We start from the raw sequence: 11,597 nt of genomic DNA, 5'->3' as shown, positions 1-11,597 counted from the left end.
ATGGGCTACAAAGAAGACATGTTGACATTTCTTCGAATCGGGGTGGCGGTCATAGGTTTCGTCGGAACTGTTGTCGGTTTCTTCTCCGGAATGGGCTCTAGCCTTGAGAGGAAGACCATGAAGGCACCAGGAAAGGATGCTCGAATTTTCAGGGATGTTTTCGAAAGCAACCCGAAAGGCTATTTTCGAAACCTGCGTAACAAATGAGTGATTTTATTATGTAGCCATTAATATTTATGGGTTTCTATTTTATGATTTAATAAGAAGAATAACAATACTAGCTAGGTTTCATGTGATATGTCATATGTACCGTGTTATGATTGTTATGTTTTAATAAAAGCTTATTTTTTTACTCATTTTGTTGCTCAATATTCATTGATCGTGAGTTGTTACTATATATTTTGATATATAGTCACTCTGAGATTTACATAGACTCATCTCCAATTTTGATTTATAAACATAAAAAGATACAATTTGAACAATTACGTACGGGAGAAGAAGAAGAGAGTACGTGTTTGTGACAGTGGTTATCAGATTTTATATATGATGAAGATAAAATCTATAACAAAATGCTCAATTTGTAAAGTGGATTGAACGTAACATAACATAATAAAGCAATGTTACTTACTTATGTATTGGACTCTATAAGTGGTGTCTTAAAACTAAAAGAAATAGTAGTGTGAACTTATTTTCCTAATAGTAAAGGGATTATATAGGTTAGTATCTCCACTCTCTATTTTTTACCGGTTTACTTTTGAATTTTCATGCATGCAATTAATACTAACCTCATATAATGTAGGGAATATCTCTCTCCATTATGTATCTCTTACCGTTTGGTATTCTTTTTTTTTTTTTTTTAAACAGCTGCTTGCATTGATTAATTTGGACAGTGATCCTCATGGAGGATGTTTACAAGGAAACTTGGAGCATAAGAATGAGAAATATAAGTCAAATGATTTTGAAAAATTGATTTGGCTAATAGATCTGCTTTGTTGTTATTGCGCCTTGTCCATTGAAACTTGACTTCTTCAAAATTCTGCTTGAGATGGTTAATTTCTCTTACCCATGTGTGCCATCTAAAACTTTGTTGTTCGCCGTTTATTAATCTCATGACTTTGAGATTATCACCTTCGAAAATTATCCGTGTGAATCCTTGTCTCAATGTCTCCTTTATTGCTATAACAAGCGCTTGAAGTTCTGCTTCTATTGGTGCATGGCATCTCGATCCTATGCTGCATCCTGCATTTATATAAAAACCTTATGAATCTCTAAGTATCCAGCCTGCTTGTGAAGCTGTTTCATTCTGACCAAATTTGCAGTCCACATTGCATTTAATGAATCCTTCTTGTGGTTTTCTCCATTGTGAGGGTTGTGATCTTGCATTCTGTCCTCTTGAACTTTGAGTTGTCTGTTCTAAAGACCATATGTCCACCCAATCCATTGCTTCTTTTAGCGCAAACTGAAAATCCTCTTGCCAACTGTAGACTTTTTGTTGGTACAGCCACATATTTCTACTTTTCCATAATCTCCATAGCAACCAAAATGGAAGTTGTCGTTCCAGCTTTGTATACTCATCCTTATTGTGGCGGTTGATAATAATCTTTATCCTCTCAGCCATAGAGTAATCTTGTGCATACATCTCGGTATAAAGAGCTTGTTGTGTCTGCCAGAGGTCTCGTGCATGTTGGCATTCGAACAGAAAGTGCGAAATAGATTCTTCAGCCTGTAAACATCTTGGACAAATGGAGTTATTTGTTATCCGGCGACGAGTTAGTTCAACTCTCACTGCCAAAGCATTTGTTAGGATTCTCCAGAGAAAATGTTTTAATTTCGGAGCAGTCTTGGTTTTCCACATTGCAGTCTTCAGATCATGATGAATTAAAGGCACACCATCTTGGTTTCCATAATCTTCCAGGTGAGTTGCTAACCAGTAACCCGATTTAACCGTATAGATTCCAGAATCATTCTAATGCCAACCCAATAGATCTGGTTGTTCCGTTTGGTATTCTATTTAAATTTATTTTATTCTATTTATTCATTTGTCTACTGAAACGTTAAATAAAGTATGTAGTATCAACTTAACAAACTTAAACCGCTAGACCGCTGATATATCATGGTTTTTACGGTTTTTAACCATGATATAAGTGTACTTTTTGAATCTTTTGATTTGTTTCTAGGTTATTTTTGAGTCTGTACAGGTTATTTAGGAGTTTGACACGGATGGAGCAATATGGAACAATTTGGATCATTTTGGAGCACTTTACCGAAGGAAATCAAGTTGGAGTCGGATCAGGATACTAGCATCGATCGACACCACACAAAGGAGCACCGATCGACACTCATGTTTACCCGACGAGAGAACAACAAATTTGGAAGTTTTACAAATTTGCCCAAAGTCTTCTCTAATTGCAACATAAACCCCTGGACGTATTTTAGGATGTATATATATTGTTTTTGGGTTTTAGAAACCCTTAAGTTATTTTCTAGCAGTTTTTGAGAGAAGGATATTGAGAGCTTTTGGGAGAGATAGATCTGAATTCTTTGTAGAGAGAAGATTTCTTGAAGTCCCTCTTTTACTTTTAATATCTATTGCATGTTATTCAGAATTATGATTTGTGCTTTATTTAACATGTCTGAATAATTTGCTTGTTAAGTTTAGAGTTTTTCATAGGGTTTTTATGATTTATTAGATCTGAGATTTTTAGAGTTCTTAATCTTTTATGATCTTCATCCTTGGTTGTTCTTCACAATAATTCTTGATTGATCACCTAGAATTGTTATCTTAGGGAAATAAATTGATATGACAATATAATTGTTTTCCTGATTAAACCATTGATGAGCAGAATTGTTTCTTACAATGAGATTTGAATTAATAATTCTGTGAACTTATCTAAACCTGTTTTTAAAGCTGATTTATTACCTAGAATTTTACAAAGAGATTTGGATTTCTGGTTTTAAATTTAGATAATATTTGCAGTGAGAACTGATTTATTTTACAAAAGTGTTTAGAGTTCTAGATCTGTTCTTAATTGCTTGAACCTTAATTATTTTATTGATTTAATATTTCATAATTTTCTGAGAAATTCCCTAGGCTTAACTCTTTTGATTTTCTGGATTTACAACACTTTCTTTTAAATATTTGCATTGCTTTAATTTTAATTCAATTTAACTTGTTTAGCGTAATTTACAAAACTTTACAATCTATTGTGTTTGATCTTGAGTCTCTGTGGATTCGACCCCTAAGTACTGCAGTGATCTCTTGTTTGAGAGAGTAGCTCTAGGGATTAATTTGAGCTTATCAAATTTTGGCGCCGTTGCCGGGGACTCTCTGATCCACCATTAGATTTAAGTTTTTAATTTCGTCTAAACTTTTCTTTTTATTTTCTACTTACACGTTTTTGTTTTTCTTCTCTTTGGTGTTTCAGGTGCATGCCTCCTAGACCTCACACAAGGAGCAACAAATCTGGTCCTACTGTGAATTTGTCAAACAAAGAGTTGGGAAAACTTGAACGTGAGAACAGAAAAGCAGCTAAATCTCTGAAGATGGTTAATACGATCATTCTGATGCGTGATGAGGCTGGTGTTTTGAGGGATCAAGAGGGCCACTTGCGCAATGAGCAGGGCCAAAAGCTTGATGCAGAAGGAAACGTGATTCCTGAACCTGTTGTCAACGAACAGGCTGTTGTGAACCAGCAAGGTGGTGTCGTTGATGATCCAGATCTTGGTGTCGATCGACACCAACCAGGTGGCATCGATCGACACCAACCTGCAGATATGCATGGAGCTGCCTACCACGTACAGAACCCAGTTCGACGACAGGAGAACAACCGGGATCTGATCAGGACTATTGCTGATTACAATCGGGCTGATCTGGTGTATGAGAACCGGTCTGCTATTGTTCCTCCCCCTTTTCAGAGGAATGATTTTGAGTTGAAACCTGCATACTTTCAACTAGTTGGGCAGAGACCTTTCTCTGCTTTGCCCAATGAGAAGCCCTTGGATCACATTGAGCATTTTGAGGATCTGGTGACTAGCATCAAGGCTAATGGGGTGACTGAGGACTACATCTTCTGCAAACTCTTCCCTTACTCACTTGCGGGAGAGGCATCTCAGTGGTAGAAACAGCTGCCTGCTGGATCATTGACAAGCTGGCGTGATGTCAAGGTGGCCTTCCTCAACCACTTCTATGATGATGCAATGTCAGATGAGTTGAGAATCAAGCTGTCTTCTTTCAAGCAAAGACCAGATGAAGCCTTCAAAGCAGCTTGGGTGAGATTCAAGGCTTACCAAAGGGACTGTCCACACCATGGTTTCTCAAGGGTTCAATTGCTAAGTATCTTCTTCAGAGGGTGTGACTGGGAGTATCAGTTGGCTTTAGATGCTGCAAGTCATGGGAATTTCAAAACAAGGATGCCTGAAGATGCTGAATTGTTAATTGAGAACTTAGCTGCTAGCAATAGTACTAAGAGAGCAGATGCTGAAANAACTACATCTTTTGCAAACTCTTCCCCTACTCACTTGCAGGAGAGGCATCTCAATGTTTGAAACAGCTGCCTGCTGGATCATTGACAAGCTGGCGTGATGTCAAGGTGGCCTTCCTCAACCACTTCTATGATGATGCAATGTCAGATGAGTTGAGAATCAAGCTGTCTTCTTTCAAGCAAAGACCAGATGAAGCCTTCAAAGCAGCTTGGGTGAGATTCAAGGCTTACCAAAGGGACTGTCCACACCATGGTTTCTCAAGGGTTCAATTGCTAAGTATCTTCTTCAGAGGGTGTGACTGGGAGTATCAGTTGGCTTTAGATGCTGCAAGTCATGGGAATTTCAAGACAAGAATGCCAGAAGATGCTGAATTGTTGATTGAGAACTTAGCTGCTAGCAATAGTACTAAGAGAGCAGATGCTGAAAGGAAGAGATTACATGGAGGATATGACTTACACCAGTTAGCTTCTGTTAATGCTAAGCTGGATTCTGTGCATAATCTCCTTGTGGGTAAGAAATCTGTTCATTTTGCTGATGAAGTTGAGACATATGAGCCAGAATCTGATCAAGGAAATTATGAGGAAGAAGAGGTTCACTATGTCTATGGGAATCAGGGGCAGAGGTTTGGAAATCAGCAAGGTAGTAGGCCTTACAGTGGAAACAGCCAGCGCAGTAACTTTCAGGGCAACTCTTCTGGTTTCACACCCAAACCTGAATATCAGAAGCAGCAACAAAACAGTGGATTCACAAGGACTTATGGCAACAACTCATATCAGTCTCCACCTCCTAAGTCAGCTGAAACTAGTAAGATGGAAGCTATGCTTGAGCAGCTTTTGCAAGGCCAAGAGCAGATGACAGTGACTTTCAATGGGAAGCTGGATAACGTCTACACTGATCTTAATGGGAAGTTTGAAGCTTTGAACATCCATGTCAAGAAGCTGGAAAGTCAGGTTGCGCAGACTGCTGGGTCTGTAAAAAGGCAAGAAGGTTATCTCCCTTCAAGAACTGAATCAAATCCTAAACATTCTTGCAATGCAGTGACTTTGAGAAGTGGCAAACAACTCCATCCTATACCCCAGAAGAATCAAACTGATGATCTACAGGAGTTGATTGATATAGACGACGAAGAGGATGTTTCTGCCGAGCCAGTATCGACCGACACACATGGGCATCGGTCGACACCCAAACCATGCGAAGTTTCGGACAAAATCCCAGAACAAAGCGTCGATCGACACCAACCAGGTGGCATCGATCAACGCCAACCATGGACAGAAACTGCGAATGTGAGGTCTCCTACTCCAGTTGCAGAAAGAGTTTACACACCTAAGGTTCCATTCCCCAAGAATCCAAGGAAGTCTAAACAAGAGCTAGATGATGCTAAGTGCAAAGCCATGATGGATAAGCTTATTCTTGAGTTGCCTTTGGTTGATGCTGTTAAGACTTCTCCAATGCTTAGGAGATATGTCAAGAGGATGGTAACCAAGGATTTTAATGCTGAGCAAGGAGTTATGATGATATCAGCCCAAGTCAGTGCCATCATTCAGAACAAGATCCCAAAAAAACTTCCTGATCTAGGGAGCTTTGTTCTTGACTGCACTATCTTCACTGACAGATTTGCTAGATCTTTGTGTGATCTTGGTTCTAGTGTCAACCTTATGCCAAGATCAGTAGCACTCAGCCTGGGAATGACAGACTTCCAGCCTACTAAGCTCACTCTCATCCTTGCTGACCGGTCTGTTCGCATTCCAGATGGTGTTCTTGAAGATGTTCCAATTAAGATTGGTGAGTGCTTGATACCTACTGATTTTGTGGTGTTAAAGTATGAGGAGGAACCCAAGGACCCTCTTATTCTGGGACGATCATTCTTAGCTACTGCTGGAGCTATAATTGATGTCAAGAAGGGTTAGATTGGTCTCAACATTGGTGATTTACAAATGCGTTTTGACATGGAGAAGCTGGTTAAGAGGCCTACCATTGATGGCCAGACATTCTATGTAGACACATTGTCTAATCTGGCTGAGGAGATATTCCAGGAGCTGCATCCTGAGGATCCTTTAGAGAGAGCATTGGTTGCTTCTACTGAAGAAGCTGAGCATCTAGATGACTTTGCTGCTGGGTATGTCAAACTGCTTGATGCTAATGAACAAGTGAAGAAGCTGGTTGCACAAGAAGAATTGGTTAGTACTTCTTCACAAGCTGCAAAGGTTTCTGATTGGAGTCTTGAAAAAGCTCCAAAAGTTGATCTCAAGCCACTTCCTGCAGGTTTAAAGTATGCATATCTAGGTGAGAACTCTTCTTATCCTGTTATTGTTAGTGCTTCCTTAAACAATGCAGAGCTCACTTTACTGCTAAGCAAGCTGCACAAGTTTCGCAAAGCTCTTGGCTATTCTCTTGATGATATTGCAGGAATCTCTCCAGACTTGTGTATGCATAGGATTCATCTTGAGGAAGGAGCTAAGACATCCATTGAGCATCAGAGGAGGCTGAATCCGAATCTGCAAGATGTTGTAAAGAAAGAGATCATGAAGCTGCTGAATGCTGGGATCATCTATCCAATATCTGACAGCAATTGGGTTAGTCCGGTACATGTTGTTCCTAAGAAGGGTGGTGTCACAGTGGTGAAGAATGACAAGAATGAGCTGATCCCTACAAGGACAATTACTGGTCATCGGATGTGCATAGACTACAAGAAGTTGAATGCTGCAACAAGGAAAGATCACTTCGCACTTCCTTTCATTGACCAGATGTTGGAGAGGTTAGCTAATCATCCATACTACTGCTTTTTGGATGGTTACTCAGGCTTTTTCCAGATTCCTATTCATCCTGATGACCAAGAGAAGACCACTTTCACTTGTCCCTATGGTACCTTCGCTTACCGCAGAATGCCTTTTGGTCTCTGTAATGCTCCTGCAACATTTCAGAGATGCATGATGTCAATCTTCACTGATATGATTGAGGATTATATGGAGGTTTTCATGGATGATTTCTCAGTTTATGGGTCTTCATTCAAAAGCTGTTTGGATAATCTCTGTAAGGTGCTAGCAAGGTGTGAAGAGAAGCATTTGGTACTTAACTGGGAAAAATGTCATTTTATGGTTAGAGATGGCATAGTGCTTGGCCACAGGGTTTCAGAAGCTGGAATAGAAGTTGACCGCGCTAAGATAGAGGTGATGACAAGTCTTCAACTACCAGAGAATGTGAAGGCAGTGAGGAGCTTTCTTGGACATGCAGGGTTCTATAGGCGATTTATCAAAGATTTCAGCAAGATAGCAAGACCACTTTCTGCTTTGTTGTGCAAAGATGTCAAGTTTGAATTCACGGATGAATGTCGCATGGCCTTTGAGAGGATTAAGTAGGAGCTTGTGAGTGCACCTATTGTTCAGCCACCAGATTGGGATCTTCCTTTTGAAGTAATGTGTGATGCTAGTGACTTTGCAGTGGGAGCAGTGCTGGGACAAAGAAAAGATAAGAAACTTCATGCAATCTACTATGCAAGCAGGACACTTGATGAGGTACAAAGAAGTTATGCAACAACAGAGAAGGAGTTGTTGGCTGTGGTGTTTGCTTTTGAGAAGTTTAGATCTTATCTGGTTGGTTCAAAAGTCATTGTTCATACTGATCATGCTGCATTAAGGTACTTGATGCAGAAGAAGGATGCTAAGCCTAGACTTTTGAGATGGATCCTTCTTCTACAAGAGTTTGACATTGAAGTGAGGGATAAGAAGGGGATAGAGAATGGTGTTGCTGATCACTTGTCCAGGATTAGGATTGATGATGATGTCCCAATTCGTGATTGTCTACCTGAGGAGCATGTGTACCTTGTTGAAACTGGGTTTCGGACTGATGATTTCAAGAGTTTGTCTTCGGATGCATGTGGTGTCGATCGACACCATACTGGCATCGATCGACACCCTTTGTTTCCCGAATCAGATTGGTCGAATGATGGAGATTTAGCTGCTGTGGCTAGCTCCAATCAACCTTGGTATGCTGATATTGCCAATTATCTTGCTGCAGAGGTAGAACCTGATCAATTCACAGGCTATCATAAGAAGAGGTTCTTGAGAGAGCTAAGGAGATATTATTGGGATGAGCCTTATCTGTATAAGCATTGCAGTGATGGTGTTTACAGAAGATGTCTAGCTGAGACAGAAGTTCCTGATGTTCTTTTTCACTGTCATGGATCAGATTATGCTGGACACTTTGCTACTTTCAAGACAGTGTCTAAGGTTCTACAAGCTGGGTTTTGGTGGCCAACAATGTTCAAGGATGCTAATGAGTTTGTTTCCAGATGTGATGCTTGTCAGCGGAAAGGTCAGATTAGTAAGAGGCATGAGATGCCACAAAACTTTATCCTTGAGGTTGAAGTTTTTGATTGCTGGGGCATTGACTTTATGGGACCATTCCCTTCCTCTTACAAGAATGAATACATCTTAGTGGCTGTTGACTATGTCTCCAAGTGGGTTGAAGCAATTGCAAGTCCAACCAATGATTCTGCTGTGGTTCTTAAGCTGTTTAAGACCATTATCTTTCCAAGGTTTGGAGTTCCTAGAATTGTCATCAGTGATGGAGGTAAGCACTTTATCAATAAAGTGTTTGAGAAGCTGCTGAAAAAGTATGGTGTTCAACATAGAGTAGCTAGCCCATATCATCCTCAGACCAGTGGACAAGTTGAAGTTTCCAACAGGCAGATTAAGGAGATTCTAGAGAAAACAGTGGGTGTTACAAGAAAAGATTGGGCTATGAAGCTTGATGATGCACTTTGGGCATATAGGACTGCTTATAAAACACCACTTGGCACTACTCCTTTCCATCTGCTTTATGGGAAAGCCTGTCATCTTCCAGTGGAGTTAGAGCACAAAGCAGCCTGGGCAGTTAAGTTGATGAATTTTGATGCCAAGACAGCTTCAGAGAGAAGGTTAGTGCAGTTGAATGAGTTGGATGAGCTGAGATTTCATGCATTTGAGAATTCCAAGCTGTACAAGGAGAGGACCAAGGCTTATCATGATAAGAAGATCATCTCCAGACACTTTGAGCCAAATGACCAGGTACTCCTTTACAATTCCCGCTTGAAGCTGTTTCCTGGAAAGCTGCGTTCCCGCTGGTCTGGTCCTTTTACTGTTCAAGAAGTCAGACCATATGGAGCTATTGTGCTGTTGAACTCCAAAGGAGAAAGATTCACTGTTAATGGCCAAAGGGTGAAACACTATTGGGCAAAAGCTGAGATACCAGACGGACACATTGTGCGTTTGGATGATGCACCCTCTGCCTAATCCGCTGCCAAGTCAAGCTAATGACTTAAAACAAGCGCTGAGTGGGAGGTGTACCACAACCTTACCTGATCTCTCTCTTCCATCTCCCATTCCATCAAGGTTCCCATGGCCAAAAGAGGAAGGTGTACCAATTCCAACAGAGAGAGAATGGCCTAAACACAAGCTTCCTGAGCTTAGCAAGCCTGAATTCATCAATAGACCAGTGGGAGTTTGGGGATATTATGAAACAATGCTTTACAATGCATGGTTGGAAGTTGAGATTGAGCCTACAAGGTTTGTTGACCCTGTCATTCTTCGTAGGTTGGGAATTCATGATGAGGTCTTGGATTTGNAAACATAGAGTGGCTAGTCCATATCATCCTCAAACTAGTGGACAAGTTGAGGTTTCCAACAGGCAGATTAAGGAGATCTTAGAGAAAACAGTGGGTGTTACAAGGAAAGATTGGGCTATGAAGCTTGATGATGCACTTTGGGCATATAGAACTGCTTATAAAACACCACTTGGCACTACTCCTTTCCATCTGCTTTATGGGAAAGCCTGTCATCTACCAGTGGAGTTAGAGCACAAAGCAGCCTGGGCAGTTAAGTTGATGAATTTTGATGCCAAGACAGCTTCAGAGAGAAGGTTAGTGCAGTTGAATGAGTTAGATGAGCTGAGATTTCATGCATTTGAGAATTCTAAGCTATACAAGGAAAGGACCAAGGCTTATCATGATAAGAAGATCATCTCCAGACACTTTGAGCCAAATGACCAGGTACTCCTTTACAATTCCCGCTTGAAGCTGTTTCCTGGAAAGCTGCGTTCCCGCTGGTCTGGTCCTTTTACTGTTCAAGAAGTCAGACCATATGGAGCTATTGTGCTGTTGAACTCCAAAGGAGAAAGATTCACTGTTAATGGCCAAAGGGTGAAACACTATTGGGCAAAAGCTGAGATACCAGACGGACACATTGTGCGTTTGGATGATGCACCCTCTGCCTAATCCGCTGCCAAGTCAAGCTAATGACTTAAAACAAGCGCTGAGTGGGAGGTGTACCACAACCTTACCTGATCTCTCTCTTCCATCTCCCATTCCATCAAGGTTCCCATGGCCAAAAGAGGAAGGTGTACCAATTCCAACAGAGAGAGAATGGCCTAAACACAAGCTTCCTGAGCTTAGCAAGCCTGAATTCATCAATAGACCAGTGGGAGTTTGGGGATATTATGAAACAATGCTTTACAATGCATGGTTGGAAGTTGAGATTGAGCCTACAAGGTTTGTTGACCCTGTCATTCTTCGTAGGTTGGGAATTCATGATGAGGTCTTGGATTTGATTGATAGGATGAGTTTAGGAACGGTATGTACTAGACAGTATGATTTGTACCCGGATTTAGTGCGGCAGTTCATGGCATCAGTTAGGATTACTTACAGAAATGAGCAAGCACCAGATGCATTTGGGGGTGAATTGCATTTCTTCATCAACGGAATGCCTTATGATATCGATTTTGCTCATTTGTGTGATGTGTTTCGTTGGACTCGTTATTATCAGAAGGTTGCTTTGCCCAAGCAATATGAGGACCTCTCTCTTTTGTGGTCTTACATAGGACTTGGTGCGTATAACTCCAAGAAGATGCTTCAATCAGAGGTCCGCCATCCTGTACTCAGATATGTTCTTAGAGCTGTTGCTACCACTTTTCAGTGCAAGATGGAGCCTAACAAGATGAGAGCTGCAGAGCTATACTTTTTGAGTTGTGGTGTTGGCAACATGATTCCTTCCATGTCCATTGGTGAGCGTCGTGACCCTATGCTCCTTAACTTTGGAGCTGTTTTCGCACACCACTTGGTTGATCTGCAGACCAAGCCATTT

General features: G+C 40.8%; 2 protein-coding genes across 2 annotated transcripts; both read left to right on the top strand.

Moving 5' to 3' along the window:
- LOC104714941 lies at positions 1-6,389 on the top strand. Its single transcript, XM_019229842.1, has 4 exons — positions 1-196; positions 5,023-5,389; positions 5,462-6,248; positions 6,303-6,389. Exons 1-4 carry the CDS (start codon positions 1-3, stop codon positions 6,387-6,389), a joined length of 1,437 nt encoding a protein of 478 aa, XP_019085387.1.
- On the top strand, positions 9,982-10,732 carry LOC109126339. Its single transcript, XM_019229841.1, has 2 exons — positions 9,982-10,025; positions 10,093-10,732. The coding sequence occupies exons 1-2, from the start codon at positions 9,982-9,984 to the stop codon at positions 10,730-10,732; spliced, it is 684 nt and encodes a 227-aa protein (XP_019085386.1).

This window comes from Camelina sativa, chromosome 9 (assembly GCF_000633955.1).
Source record: "Camelina sativa cultivar DH55 chromosome 9, Cs, whole genome shotgun sequence".
Lineage (NCBI taxonomy): Eukaryota > Viridiplantae > Streptophyta > Magnoliopsida > Brassicales > Brassicaceae > Camelina > Camelina sativa.
The sequence above is the reverse complement of the archived record's forward strand: the minus strand, read 5'-3'. Positions and strand labels throughout refer to the sequence as shown.